Below are 15,468 nucleotides of genomic sequence, written 5' to 3' on the forward strand. Positions count from 1 at the left end.
TGCACAGTGACTGCAACTGCACGAGCTTTGCTGGATGGATGCTGAAAATGAGTCTGTAATGCAGCAGCACATGCCTCTAGGCACTCCAGTTTGCTACCCTAGACCACGAATGCTAACTGTTTAAAACTTAATGAGCAGAGAGATGTGTGAAGTATGCAGTAGTAAGTCCAAAAAGAGTGCATCTAACCTCTGCTTGTTTAAAGTTTCAGTGGTTGCAAACTGTATTACAATTTTGTTGACCTTGCTTAAGCCATTGCTGCCAGAGTCATTTACCTCCCCGATTGCAGCTTTACCGGAAGGACAGAAAGGTAGTGGATTATGATTTGGCCGTCCTCTGAGAGCACTCATACCCTTGCCTCTCTAGCTGGCTTTGTATTAGCATCTAAGGTTTGAAAGATTTCATTCTGTTTTTTCCCTGTATCTCTTTGCACTTCTTAGTTGTCATTCTGTCCTAACTAGTCAATGTCTAACTTTGATCCCAGCCTTAAGAAAATACTGATAATTTATTAACATTCTTGGTGCAGTCAACTAAAGGCAAGCATGGTAGATAAACCTGCTCTGATTCTGACATTTTTATTCTACTTTGCTGCTGCTTTTTATTATCCCTAAAAATACTTCCTTCCTTTCCCTAAAGGAGAGGCAAACTTTTATGAATGAAAATTGCAGATTTATGTTGAAATTTGCCTCCATGAAACATGTTTAGAACCCACACGCATGGCCATGTTACAAAGCCATACGTATAACAGAGTCATCAATTGGTAAATTGACTTGAGGTTCAAGTTATTTGTTTAGACTTTTGAGACGATTTTGGAAGAGGCACCCACAGTTCATTTCTGTCTCAATTTCTCAGGTACGGAGTTTGAAGGTGCAGTCATAGCTCTATTTCATTTGTTGGCCACCAGGACAGACAAAGTCCGAGCCTTGAGGGAGGCCTTCTATCGGCAGAACCTCCCCAATCTCATGAATCTCATCGCCACAGTTTTCGTGTTTGCTGTTGTCATATATTTTCAGGTAAGTGTAACCTTTTCACTGATGTCATTGCTCTTTTTCTGGTAAAAAGAATGCTGTTTGAAAGGATGGTGTCTAATAAATCAGCTTTTCAAGAACCAGTGTGCCCTAGTTTGAAGGTGGAAAATACTAGCTATGAACTAGAAAAAAGGGATCTTTGGGGAAGGGACAAATTTTATTGCTGGTTTGTCAATTCTCTGCTGCTATCCTTTCCTCTCTCTGCAATCTTTGATATGCAGTTCCTCTTACTAGTGATTTCATTTTTAGGGGTTTCGTGTGGACTTGCCCATTAAGTCGGCCCGGTATCGCGGACAATACAGTAGCTATCCCATCAAGCTCTTCTACACATCGAATATTCCCATAATTCTCCAGTCTGCCCTAGTGTCAAACTTGTATGTCATTTCCCAGATGCTGTCTGTTCGATTTAGTGGCAACTTCTTAGTAAACTTACTAGGACAGTGGGCCGTGAGTATGTTTATTTTTATTAAATATTTAAAATTTATATTTCATAGTTGTATTTTTAACTGATTGAGATAGATATTGAAGCATTTTGAAATTTATTTACCTGTATCATTTTGTTATTTGGAAAATTTGGCAAATGTTCTAAGACTAAGATTGCCAGGTAGTTTTGAATGTATTACTATATGGAAAGCATTTTCTTACATCATCTGAATAGCTTTTTAGGCTAAAAATTATAGTTGCTTTCACAAAAGTGACTTTGTTTGTAGTCTTTGTTGTTTATTGACGTGGTCTCACGCTATATAGTCCTGGCCGACTAGGCAGTCTTCTTGCCTCAGTATAGCCTCCATGTAGCCCTGGCTGTCCTGGAACTTGCTCTGTCAGCCAGGCTGGCCTCAAACTCACAGAGATCATCAGCCTCTGCCTCCTGAAGTGCTGGGATTAAAGGTGTGAGCCATCACCACCTGGCTTGATTGTTTTCTTAAAACTTCAAAATGCAATGGTTATCCATTTCAGATTCTAAATATAATCAGAGATTAATTATAGATTGTATGTCTTTCCTCCAGATTTCATAGATCTATATTTTTAAAACTCACTCTTCTGTTAGTGATCTATTCAAAACAAAGTGTCTTGCACAAAATAAAGTACATAATTTTGAAGGACTGAAGGATACAAGGTTAACTTCTTAAATTATATAGGCTCATTTGCTGTTGTGTTTCAAATCAGCATGAGCTGGTGAAATGGCTCAGCAGGTAAAGGTGTTTGCTAAGACTAGACCCGGAGACCATGAAAGGGTGGCAGAAGCAAACCAGTCCCACAAACGTGTCCTTTGACCTCCACGTATACTGTGCCGTGCACATATCAGCACACACCACCCACAGGCATCGTGTACACTCACAGAACAATAAAGCTTCTCTTTAAAAAGTTAAAACACTGTAATTATTTTTGAAAAATTCAAACATGTATATTCTGGCCATGACAGTTGTAGTTTTAAATATGCAGAAAGCTAAAGCAGATCACCTCAAAAGAGTTTGGGGTCATTTTGGGCAACATAGTGAGACTTCATCCCAAAACAGAGACAAATCTTAAGGTTTATGGTGCAATACATTCTATGGCTTGCGCTTGGTATTCCAAGCCCTGGGTTTATCCTCAGCAACAAACAAAAACCCTAGTATTCTCAACTAGTCGGGTTGACCATTGTTTGTTTTAATTCTTGTTTGATAGGATGTCAGTGGGGGAGGACCTGCTCGTTCTTACCCTGTTGGAGGCCTCTGCTACTACCTGTCTCCTCCCGAGTCCATGGGTGCCATATTTGAGGATCCTGTCCACGTAGTTGTATATATCATCTTCATGTTGGGATCATGTGCATTCTTTTCTAAGACGTGGATAGAAGTGTCTGGTTCGTCAGCCAAAGATGTAAGTATATGACTAGTTAAAAATACTTTTGTGGGGCTGGAGAGATGGTTCATTGTAAGAGCACTGGCTGCTCTTACAAAGGACCCGGGTTCAATTTCCAGCACTATTCACACCTGTCTGTAACTCCAGTTCCAAGGCTCTGACAGCCTCACACAGGCATACATGCAGGCAAAACAATGAACATAAAATAAAAATGTATTAAAGGAAACTTTTGTAAAAATCATAGTATTTGGATTCTAAAATATAGTTTTTAGCTTTGTTCATATATTCTTAGTAAGACATATCCCTAGCAGGCTAAAAAATTGGTTCTTTTGGACTTTTACTGTGGCTTTATGATCCTCTAAAACTTACAGAACTAATACAAAAAATGCTGAGAGTAGCCAGCCAGTTGTGGCGCATGCCTTTAATCCCAGCACTCTGGAGGCAGAGGCAGGCAGGCAGGTCAAGACCAGCTTGGTCTACAAAGTTAGTTCCAGGACATCTAGGGCTGTTACACAGTGACCTTGTCTCAAAAAAAAACCAAGGAATTAAAAAAAAAAATTTAAAAAAATGCTGAGAGTACAGATGTAATGTATGAGTAGCATATGCTTGGCAGCACTGAAACCTCAGTTCCCCTGTTTAATATGAGCGATACAGTGCCAGTGTTGAGGCTCTTCTAGTGTAGAAAGCAAGTTTATTTCAAGTCTTCTTTCTGGCCAGGTGGCTAAGCAGCTGAAAGAGCAGCAGATGGTGATGAGAGGCCACAGAGACACCTCCATGGTCCACGAGCTGAACAGGTACGCTCATAAAGTCATTTCCTTGATCATTGAGGGACATGGATTTATTCAAATTCAGTTTTCTACTCTTCACAAGAGAACTAAAATCAACTAAGTCTTAATTGTTCTCCACATAAGGATTGGCCCTTTTATAATCTTTTTAAAAATTACTTTTTTAAAATACCATTTTTCCCTTCTCCCCCTCTAGTGTACTCCCCCCACCTGCTGTCTCTCAGGTTCACAGTATCTTACATTCCTAAGGAAGTGTCTCTGTATATATATTCATTCATAAATTTATACATTTATATATATTATATATAAAATCTGTTCAATCTTTTTGTTACATGATAAATATACATGATTTCATAGCTAACCATTTGGTATTGGATAGCCAGAGGCTCTTCTTTGGGGAAGGCTGTTTTCTCCTGCTCTCAGTATTCCTTAGTTGCCTGTAGTTGTCTAGGGTTGGGTCCCTTCTATGTCAGCATGTCTACTGGTGGTGTTCTTGTTAAGGCTTTGTTTAGGCAGCCTATATAATTTAGAATTGAAACTGTGCTACCATTGCTCACCCCAGTGTTAACGTAATGCATATTAGTAGTTCTCAGTGTTGGCTAGCTGTACGTGAGCTACCAGGGAAATTCTAAGACCCTGGCACCCTCACATTCAGGAAATAGGATTTGTTCTTGGGTATCAGGTATTTGGTGACAGCTTTATTGAGATAAAATTCATGTACCACTTAACATAGAGTTTGAAATATATAATTCACACCTTTAACCTGAGCACTTGGGAGACTCAAGTTCAAGGCCAGCCTGGGCTACCTTATGAGTACCAAGCCAGTACAACAAAACCCAGTTGTGTGTGCATTGTTCATTAGTTCAGCAGTTTCTTGAACTGGCCCTAGTATTCCTATCTCAAATTATTTTATGTGTATGAATGTTTTGCCTGTGTATATATGTGCCTGGTTTGAAATTTTTTACAAGAGGGAACTTAAGGATACTTGCTTAAGAATAGTACATAGTTTAGCCAAATGTGGTGGCACATGTCTCTCTGATCCTGAAATTCCTGAAGTGGGGGTTGGATGAGCTCAGGGCCAACCCTCATTACATGAGTTCAGTCTAAACAAACAAACAAACAAAACCCCCAAATTTTAGTTAGGTGTGGTAGCTTATTAATCACAGTACTTGGAAGCTGAAGCAGGTGGATTGCTATGAGTTCTAGGCCAATTTGAGGCTATAGATACATGTCTGAAAAAAAATATATGTACTATATGTTCACTGTAACATACACTGTTTTATATGTAGAGCATATTTTGTACATATATATCCACATGTATGTATGTATATATACACACACACACACAAAATATATGTTCCATTTATATGATAAATAATACTTAAATTTCAGCCCAGAATGTAATCCTCTGTCCTAAAAATTGCATTGCCTTGCAGCTATTATTTTTAAAATCTGGGGTTTCATAATCATTGCCTTAGTCAGTCTCCCATCTGTTGGGGACAGTGTCTCAGTAGTGAGGACCTGTTCTGACTAGTTTGTATCTCTTTAGAGGGAACCATTTCTAGCTAACTAGACATTACATTGCTTCTAGCTGTTGTTTTCTTTCCCTGTTTCCCTACTGCCTGATTTAAGTTCTTTTGTCTTTCAGGTACATCCCCACAGCAGCTGCCTTTGGGGGCTTGTGCATTGGTGCCCTGTCGGTATTAGCAGACTTCCTTGGGGCCATTGGCTCTGGCACTGGGATTCTACTTGCAGTCACTATTATTTATCAGTATTTTGAAATATTTGTTAAGGAACAGGCTGAAGTTGGAGGGATGGGTGCTTTGTTTTTCTAAATGTTCATATATTTCTTTGCGTGTATGAAAGGGAAAATATTTTGACATACTGTTTCTGTCAAATAATGCGGATTCCCTTTTTTCCCCTCAGTCTGTTGTTTTTAGTGCTAATTGTCCCATTTCTGAAATGGGCACCAAGCTAAGCGTGTGTGCAGCATTAGTACCAGCTGCCTTAAAACTGAAGTTTACATTATTTGTTGGCACCGTCCATCTAGTGTTGCCCGTGATGCTGGGACGCAGTGGATCTGCTTAGCTGTTGGTCAGACAGCAAGACAGTGACATGGACTAGCTTTGCACACAACATTCAGAACACTGAATATTCCCTTGTTTAAAAATAAACAGTGCAAATTGCCACTTTCCAGTATTTTTGAGCTTCCCTAATGAGTTACGGAGCATTTATATCTAATGTATATTTTAGATAATTTTTATACTTTTTTAACTCATCGTATCCATGTTCTTGACCTTCCCTCACCAGCCCCAACCCCTCTTTATTTGTCCTATCTCCAAACTGCCACTCAGCCTGGATGGGCAATAGTCAAACATCGAAGTTATTTCTGTCACTGGAAACAACTGTTTCTAATTCCTCCTGCTTTTCATTCTTCCTCTTCTCCCAGTGACAGCTATGAGTGCTGTGCAGCTGCACTGGCTCTGCCTTCTCCTTCCAGCACTCAGTGTGATGACCATTAGTATTCTCCTTTCCCCAAGCAGTGTCTGTAGTTGAGTGGAAGTGAACAATGAATAATTCAAACTAGGACTTTGTCTCTTACATGCATAGCAGGACCCAAACGTAAACAGTAGACAATAAAGTTTTATTTAATAAAACTGTTGCGGTTGTGTTGGAAAAATAAAGAGATGTGGTATTAAATGTTCTCTCAAGATTAATTTTGTAAGCTCATTGTATTTCTATGGAAACCATCCAGATATGCTTAAAGAAGTTAGATGTAGTCATAATTCAGTCGTAAATTCCTGAAGGGCAGTGGCAGTTGAAGGGCGCTCATGCATATTTAGAAAGGGACAGGCAAAGTGTCTCAAAACATACTCTAGCATTTTTAGAGTGCATACTTTATTTTCCAAAAAAATTATCAAATTTAATTTTTAAGTTATTTTCAGAAGTACAGTTTTCAATCATTGATTTCCTTAGTAGGAATGGGAGGTAGTACTGACTTAGCTTGGATCATGAAGTCAGATAACTATGGAGGTGAGTGAAGTCAGGCACCGGAAACACCCCGGGGCATTAGGACCCATTTTGTGTGTTTACAGAGGAATGCAAAAGGGAAGCTTCCTTAGAAATGTAGCCAAAAAGCCAGTTTGGGAGGAGTGAAGATGCCAGATGGCCAGCCCTCTTGAGTCTGACTTCACCTCCAACAGGCCCTTCTGAGGTGCACAGGTGGTACAAATGCCACTAAGGACAAGTCTAGGAGGTACGTGTTCCTGCTCAGTTGCACTCCTAGAACAAGGAGACACAAAGGCCAGGGAGAATGGGACAAATGTTGTGTCCTGGCCAATACCAAAGACCACTCCCACTGCACCTGGCTAGAGTTGCCCCATGGAGAGGATGAATGTATGGAGCCTGTTTCTTCATTTCAGAGGATGGAAGCAACATGGGGGAAAGAAAGATCCTGGGGAACTCAATCTTTGGAGAAATATCATGCTTGTGATTAGAAAACAAGTTTGTTTTTTTTTAAAGTGTTAAAATCATAGGGAAGGCTACTGTTGTATAGAAAGGTGGGTCTTAATTTTCACATTCATTAGGAAAGCAGATTTGGTTTATAAAATTCCAGAATTATTTCCATCCTCAAGTCCAATATAAAGGTTTGTAGAAAGAGCTTATACTTTTTCATAAAAATACCTGTTGGTGATAACACTTAGCATGGATCCTGACTGTACATGGGTAAACCACTTTGTAAGGTTCAGAGAGTTTGCCTTGACCCTGGATCCAGCTGCAAACATATTGAGCTGGTCAACAAGCATCATGCTGAGAATGCTGCTAGAGGCTGAGCTGCAAGACAGCAATCCTTGAGCTGCTACAGTAGTCAACACAATAGCTGAGCTCATCAGAACAAGGACACTGGCAGAACTGTTGGCTGATGAGTTTTCCATGCACTCGATGGAAACCATTGTTGCATTCCCAGTATAGTTTTACCTTTCAGATAGCTGGCTAATATATCTCCCTATACCCATGCCCATTGACATCAATATACATGTGGAGTCAATGCCAATCTTCCTATGGATTTAGCTTTAGTAGACAATTTTCTGAGGTAAGGATAGGAAATTAAAGTATATGCACACTTGGAGGAAGGGCCCTGAGTTTTCAGTCTCTTAGCTTTAGCCTTTAATATATTAAGAGTTAACCACGTTCACTACGGAAGCATTAGTCTTGGCATGTTTTAGGAACTAAATGGCCTTACAAGGATATCAACTACATTTTAAAAGTTATTTTTGAGATAAAGTTTCATTATGCAGCCCAGGCTGGCCACATTTATGATCTTGCCTCAGCCTCCCAAGAAGGTGGATTACAAGCATGTACCACAAGTAGCTAAATATTTACTGCAAATGTTATTCTCTGTTGACTTTACATTTAAAGTACCCAAATTCCATAAGGCAAATAGAATTAGGAGAAAGCAATTAATTTCCTATCAGAGTCTCTCTTTTAAAACTCATTTTGGCCAGGTGTGGTGGTGCATACCTTCAATCCTAGCAATGGCGAGGCAGAGACAGGCAGAGGATCTCTAGGAGTTCAGAGGCAGACTGGTCTACAAAGCAAGTATCAGGCCAGTTAGAGCTAGAGTGAGACCTTGTCTTAAAACAAAACCTAACCCTCTTCTTTTGAAATCTAATCAAAATCTTATTATGAATCTAATAAGTAGCTATTTGCAGACCTAAGTACATAATTTTTATTTTAGGAGTTGAGGATGGAAATAGCCAACCTAATTTGGAGCTCAAGTCTATTCCTGAGAAATACCCTCACCTAGACTAGGTGAAGTTGAAGAAATCTTAACATACATACCTACATTTATGTTCTTTCTCATGAGCATTTGACAAGTTTAAATGAAGGTTACATCCTCTCTGTATTATAATTCCATGCCACATGCAGTCGGGGCTGCTTTTATTTTATGAAAAAGCTGATTTCCGATCTACATTAAACTTAATTGAATACATTGAATGATGAAGGCCTTATGGTCTCATTTACAAAACATGGCCAGTGTCCTTCTTGGCCTTAAAATTTGAGGAAGGGCACTTCGAATGGCTTCGAGTTCGCGTGTTTCAGTGCCAGAGCATAGGCGTAGACCCTGGCATCCACTGTAAGATGTTCTTCTGCTACCAAAGCTAAGGAAGCAAAGATGACAGTTTAGAGATGATGACAGGAGAGCCTAGACAATCACTGTTCACAATGTATGCCAGTTCCTATACTAGATACTGGGGACACAGTCTAAAATTAACACAGTAAAGGATTAAAAGTAGCGACACAAATGTCCCATCAGGACAGCATGCAGCCATCTCACTGGCCTAGTGTCTCCTAGCCACTTATTTGGGAATAAGCTCAAAGGACTGATCCTTGAGGTCAGGGGTCATGTCCTATTCACCTGTGTACAGCAGAACTGTATGCCACTCTGTGACAAACCAACATGAATGTTGATTCCTGTAGTTTGATTATATTGGTTAGGTAAATTGGTTGTTTCACCCTCCCCTCTTTCTTGCTGAATTATCCCCTCCTAAGACCAGAAGGGAAGTCAGGTGAACGAGAGAGAGAACCCTATAAAGGACATTCTATAAACAAAGCATTTACCACATACTGTTTAAGCACCTGGGGGCTAAGCACTTTGCCTGCATTATCTGTCTAATTTTTCTCATGCATCCTCACAGGAAGAGGCTTATTTGATTCAAGAAAACAAGAAACTAGTAACAATGATAATGGTGGCAGAGCCTCAAACTCACCAGGCCTGTCCGATCATTAGCTGTACTGCCTAATATTGGCTGCCATGCCTTTTCTGAATAAATGGTGGCATTTAATTTGACTTTGAGGTATTCAGATGAATTCTATCTCAGGTCTAGTTTTTGAAAAGGTGAAGAAATTGAAGCTGTCTGGGAATATAAAACCATAGTTTTTTTTGAAAGATAGTCACTTAATTTTTAAATAGCAATAGACATTTCAAAATAGAGCTCTCTGCTTAAGGGAAGCCATAAATCACTGGCATGGGAGGAATTAAGGACTATTCCTATGGTTTTAGGTCAATGAATACTTGTTATTTTATGTTAATCTCCAAAGTAATTACTTAAAAACTCTAGCAAAAATAAGTTATCTGTTTCCTGAAAGAGATCTATAAAAAAAAAATTGGGATTATGAAAGGCTCTGCTTCTTCACAATTGAGTGAATAGCGGTCCACAAAGCTGGGGCACAGAGGAGCACCTGTGCCACCTCCTCAGTAACAGGATCTAGAGAAGGTATCAATATCTAACAGGATTTTTGCACTGTCTTTGTGGATGGGCTGATATAACCAACCGGCCCTGATTTACTAAGGTTCATTCATTCTATCAGCTTCTCAGTCAAGTGTGTGCTGGAGGGCTGCTGTCAGAGTTTACCTTGATTTAACTTGACTGTCCACAAAGACATCTAATACACCAGTGCAGCTGGACTACACATTTACATCTGGACATGGTACTGATCAAAGAACTCAATAGTTTTGGTTAGACTGCAGGAAAATAATCACTATTATGTAGGGAAAATTTAAAAGGCCCCCATTAAAGCATTCCCTCAACACAATTTTTTTTATATATATTCCAAATTGTATATCACTTGAAAAAACTAGCATTGGTCCACAGTAATTTTCAAAGTTTTTAGGTGTCTGACATTAATGAGATGAAGATGAGGGAATAGCACTAATGTCCTAGTGGATAGAAATGGGGACAGGGAACCAAGAGAAGGCTGGGTAATAACCTTAAGGTGCTTACCGTCCAGTCTAGCCAGTAGGTCATTCTTTGGTAAAGAAATCACTTCCACAAATTCTAAACAAACAGAATACAATGAAAATAAAGTTGAACAGGAGTGAACCCCAACAGCCCCAGATGTCTGCAGCCGTCATTACCACTACACTAAGCCATCACAGGGCCAGCCATTGGGAGTTGAATAACATACCTCCATCCCCTGCAAATAAAAAGAGGGAAGAACATTTATATTTTAGTACAGCCTGCTGGGACAAGCCTTTGGAAGACTTCAGTGCAAGTATAAAAACTGGAGAAGAATCTAACAGAAACTCAAGACTACTAAATATATCATAGTAAAGTCAATTTCAATAGCATAACGATGTCATTCTCCAATCATTTCACAGAAAAATTTAAAGCATATCCTGTAATTCATGTTTGCCACATTTATACCTGTGGACAAATACACAATAGAAAATTTATCATTTTAACCATTTTTAAATTAAGATTCAGCAAGATTAAATATAAGTTATGCAAATGTTACCATCCTTAAGCTCACAATCTTTTACCACCCCAAACTGAAAGTTGGAATTCTTCCATGTCTTATGAATATATGCAGTTTAAACAATTAAGCATTTAAAACTGGCTGCAAGAGATAATGAAGCATATGCAGGATTAATATACAAGAATAAGAAATTAACACTCAAACATGATTTACTATGGTGTGTGTGTATTGATAACCATGTGTACTGATAAATCACCCGTCTATTAATCCACCTTCAAAGGGGTGGAAAAAAGGACAGGGAATTGACAGCGTCTTAATGCTTTTGGACCCAACTTGCTAGGGGATATTTTAGTGCAAAGACTAACCTTACAAACTCTCCAAATATAAAACTGGCTGAATAAAGGCTGCAGCCTTTAACACCTGCTGCTCTTACACATGAAGACAAAAACCAAGGCGATTTTAAAGTTTCTCACTTTCTAGTTGAGCCTGTACCTCATTAAATAGGAATCAATTTTACACACACACACACCAAAAAATTGGACATTGAACATTTTATAAAATCAAATAATATAACTTTTATAGTTTAATATTTTATAAAAACAAAACACATAAAAGATCAATGAAATGCTAAATAAAGAGAATATGTCAAAATACCTACCCAACACTGGGAAGCAGACAAGTATCCACGAAGAACCTGTGGCACACTATGATTCTTCCAGTGAAAACCATGCTTGCTTTAGCGAGTTAAGATACTCAATGCAGCTCAACCCACTTAAATGCATCCAGCATACCCACCCTTACCTGGATTGGGCTTCGGCCTTACATTTGCAGCATCATCTCCATTGATGGTCACTGTCACAACATGTGTGGTACAGTTTGACAAGCCTGGATTCATGCACACAGCTGAGAAAAGAAGTGACAACTTGTCTTAAGAAATGAGGCAAGTGCTTCCTTGTTTCACTAGATGTCACAGAGGAGGTGAGCCTCAGGGTTCATGCCATCAGTATCTAGTCAGTAGATGCTACCAGACTGTAGAATGTGATCAAAATAAAATGCTCTCAGAGTTCCTGGAGTTCCTGCACCAGTCTGGGGGGTCTGAGGGTTGATGGTTCTGATGGGGACGAACAACCCTAGTGAGGAGTGGCCACGGACAGGTGAGAAAGTAGCAAGGTTTGCTGCGCACTGCAGACAAGTTGGTTTCACAGTTTTCAGTTTCAGTTCTCTACGTGCTCTCGTGCAGAAGAGTGGTTCACTTGCAGATGGAGAGCCCGCCTTTTTAATTTGGGGTAAAGGGGCACCGAAACACTGTCTTATTGTATGGCCCATGCTGACCTTCCTCAGCCCTGGAGGACTAGAATTACAAACATCACTGCACGTGACTGGAAACCAATCTAAATCCCTGGTCCCTCTCTGCCTGCACTCCAACCATACAGAAGCCCTGTTACATTAATGTTCAAGAAACTGACATCTGAAACGCAATACAAACCTGGAGAACATTCAGCAACATCGCCTTTGTAGCCAGTTTCTTCCTCTAGCTCCCGCAGAGCAGCTGCTTCTGGGCTTTCCCCATCGTCGATGAGCCCTGGAGGACAGATGGGAAGCCAGTTCTTTGAACATCTTTCTAACAGTTCCTAAGGAGCTGACTTAGGAAAGTCACGGTCACCCTTGCATACCAAGCAGGTTATGGTAGGTGTTTCTCCTGCCTCTTGCTTACATCCAGATGTTTTCATGAACATCTCAGCCATGTTCTGTACAAGAGGAGCAGCACCGTGAGGAAAGATGATTTGGTGGTGGCCAAACAGCCTAGGTTTTGGAGCCAGTTATGTGACTATAATACAAGAGGCTGATTCTTTGTTTCATTTTTTGGTATGGTAACCATTTACTTATCTTGCTTTCCTTCCTCACAGAAAAATCCTGAGGCCTAGCAATAAAGTGCCAGGAGGAAGTGCCCTGAAGGTTGCTATGGAGACCAGATAGTCAGGGAGAAAGTAAAAACTCAGGTTCATTTTCCTGAATGGAATACAACCGTGTAAAGAACAAGTAAAATGTAGGTTATTAAATTATTAAATTACTTTCAGTGTTATTATTTTCTTAATAAAATGGCAAGTGAGAAAGAAACTAGCTAACTATATATTGCTGTGAATTGGGCTTTGTTAAGTGGGTAAACACTGCACTTAAACCCTAGCGAGCTTCATGAAACTGGCTGTAAAGTATACCACTTTTGATAAATACACGGGGTTTATTGATTCCTTCATGAGTACAGTCCAATACATTGCTATAATACTGTGTGGGGCTGGAGAGATGGCTCAGAGGTTAAGATCACTGCCTGCTCTTCCAGAGGTCCCTAGCCTTAGACATGTTTATTACTTAAACATTTGCCACGTGGACAGATGAAAAGATGTTAAGACATAAGCAATGTGATGCTCAGTCTCAGGCAAAGGACCTGGCGTTACTCACCTGCTGGAAACTCCAGGCAGTAGCCACCCATTGGGGGTCGGAACTGCTTCACCAGAACAATACACTCATAATGAAGAGTTCTTTGCAGCACTGGGATGATTGACACGCCTGTCAAACAGAAACACAGCTAAGGAATCCTTAAGAAAGGTCAGCAATCCGACATAAATTTCAGATTTGAAGATGCATCTAAAATACTCTGAATTTGCTGTTGAAGCAGTGAGCAATTAATTAATCTACATGTTGGCAGCCAACTCTGAACTAGTCTCATTTAATAATGTAAAATATAAGCTGGGCGGTGGCGGCGAACATCTTTAGTTCCAGCAGAGGCAGGCGGTTCTCTGAGTTTGAGGCCAGCCTGGTCCACTGAGTTCTGGGATGGCCAGGGCTACACAGAGAAACCCTGTCACACACACACACACCAGAAAACAAAACAAAAACAAGAACCCACCCAACAAACAAAAACAACAACAAAAAAAAAACAAGAAAAGAAACTAAAAAGTAACACTTCTGTCGGATTTTAAAATACTCTTAATTATAAAAAGTTCACTTTTTGTTGTCAAAACATCCTTTTCCTTTTTCTCTTTTAGATGGAGCCTATGTGTGTCTACTGCCTGGGCTAACTCAAACTCATGATTTCCCTGCTCCAGGCTCCCAAGTGTATAGGACTACAGGTGTGAACTACCAGCTCAGTCACAATTTTTTAAAAAATGAAGTTGAAATTGAAATTAAACATGTCACACCGGGCCAAGCATGGGAAGCCCCTGCTCCCCAGGCAGCCAGTGAGGTGACTCCTGGTGAAGAGTGTCTGCGGCCACTAGATCTCCTTTATGCCAGAAGCCAGTGAAGATCCGCTGTGTCTTCTCTGTCAATGGTCCGACTTCTGCTATTCTAGAATATAAGCTCTTCTGCTCCAAATAATTTGGCCTTAAAACAAAACCAGAAAGTCGCTGGCTGTGGAGAGAGACCCTATCAAGGAGGATTGTTAGCATCTCCCAGATGCATTGATAGTTAAGAGCAGCTGGAGCAAAGAAATTTTTGCCTCCTACAAAAACAAAACAAACCAAGATAACAAAGCTTGTGGCTACCAGGATGTTTCTGGTGCGGTTACAGCCAAGTCATTTATGCCTGGAAGGGGAGGTGCACGGAAGCCCTTTCCCAATTCTTTTTCCGCTCAACTGAAGCATGAAGGTGGGTGATCATTTCACCACACCTTCAGGCACTCACTTTCAGAGTACAAAGGGCTCCAGTGGTCCTAACATATGAAGACACAGCATGTACCTTCAAATTATACTGACATAGGTTAATACATCTTTCCTTCAAAAACTGCCCTTAGCTTAGAAAACAGGAGCCAGAAGTTACTTATACAGAGAATTCTAAAACACAGCACTGTAAAAACAGAAGACTACGTGAGTGTATGCATAAAAGATCCTAGCTGAGGGTAATTCTTCTTTGAGGTCTTTGGTTATAATCTCATGTGCTAGCTTCCTTCATAAAGAGAGTTATAATAGTCATACCGTCAGCAGATTTTCCCTTCCTGGTTGTGAGTTTCACTGTTTCCCAAGTTCTATGCAGGCAGAGAACAAAGAAAAACAATCAGCGGCAGAGAAAAGAATATTCTGTAGACATAAAACTTCATAATGCAATGCATGCAAATATGCTACTGAGAGTGGCCAAGGAGCACAGTAAAGACCTGTACTTCATCAGCCAACTGTGCTTTCTTGTAGCACAGGTGAAAATAAAGAAACTTGTCACCTCTCCCCCCAGCCTCTGGCTGCCATCTAAGCGGAAGCGGCTGAGCACTGGAGCCATTGTGCCCTCAGAGTACTTTGGTTTGAATTGTAAGTCTACAGTCAGCAGCACAAGCTGGTAGTGCAGTTGTCCAGGCCTTCTGCAGATTCCAGATGCATTTCCAAGGACAAAGGATGCCATGCACAACATGAACCACTGAAATTATGCAGGTATAAAATATGTGACCAAACCACACAATTCAAGGAAGCAGAACGTTTCACTTATCTGAAGAATTAGATTTTCTTTGCAAGAATGCGGCTTTATGTAAGGAAAAGGACAGGGCCCTAGAGGAAGCTGTGAAGTGCTTGACATC

At 40.2% G+C, this 15,468-nt stretch overlaps 2 protein-coding genes across 12 annotated transcripts in view; one reads left to right on the forward strand and one right to left on the reverse strand.

The window, feature by feature from the left end:
- The window catches only part of Sec61a2 (SEC61 translocon subunit alpha 2), a 25,631-nt gene extending 19,281 nt beyond the window's left edge, over nucleotides 1-6,350 (forward strand). The window contains exons 8-12 of the mRNA XM_075970424.1: nucleotides 851-1,011; nucleotides 1,276-1,473; nucleotides 2,692-2,883; nucleotides 3,583-3,659; nucleotides 5,299-6,350. Of these exons, the coding sequence (XP_075826539.1) occupies nucleotides 851-1,011; nucleotides 1,276-1,473; nucleotides 2,692-2,883; nucleotides 3,583-3,659; nucleotides 5,299-5,485 (815 nt within the window). The 3' untranslated portion in view covers nucleotides 5,486-6,350. The remainder of the gene's footprint in view (nucleotides 1-850; nucleotides 1,012-1,275; nucleotides 1,474-2,691; nucleotides 2,884-3,582; nucleotides 3,660-5,298) is intronic.
- Nucleotides 6,276-15,468, reverse strand: part of Nudt5 (nudix hydrolase 5) — a 22,933-nt gene continuing 13,740 nt past the window's right edge. For 5 of the 11 annotated variants that reach the window (XM_075970430.1, XM_075970426.1, XM_075970427.1 and 2 more), the window contains exons 4-9: nucleotides 14,882-14,931; nucleotides 13,368-13,475; nucleotides 12,397-12,492; nucleotides 11,712-11,813; nucleotides 10,436-10,489; nucleotides 8,557-8,812 (exon numbers count right to left, since the gene is read on the reverse strand). In XM_075970430.1, the coding sequence (XP_075826545.1) occupies nucleotides 8,703-8,812; nucleotides 10,436-10,489; nucleotides 11,712-11,813; nucleotides 12,397-12,492; nucleotides 13,368-13,475; nucleotides 14,882-14,931 (520 nt within the window). In that variant the 3' untranslated portion in view covers nucleotides 8,557-8,702. Of the gene's footprint in view, nucleotides 8,813-10,435; nucleotides 10,629-11,701; nucleotides 11,814-12,396; nucleotides 12,493-13,367; nucleotides 13,476-14,881; nucleotides 14,932-15,468 lie in introns of those variants that run through there. The other 6 variants (XM_075970432.1, XM_075970433.1, XM_075970435.1 and 3 more) reach the window with 3 other exon arrangements.

Source organism: Microtus pennsylvanicus, chromosome 4 (assembly GCF_037038515.1).
Source record: "Microtus pennsylvanicus isolate mMicPen1 chromosome 4, mMicPen1.hap1, whole genome shotgun sequence".
In the NCBI taxonomy this organism is placed as follows: Eukaryota; Metazoa; Chordata; class Mammalia; order Rodentia; family Cricetidae; genus Microtus; species Microtus pennsylvanicus.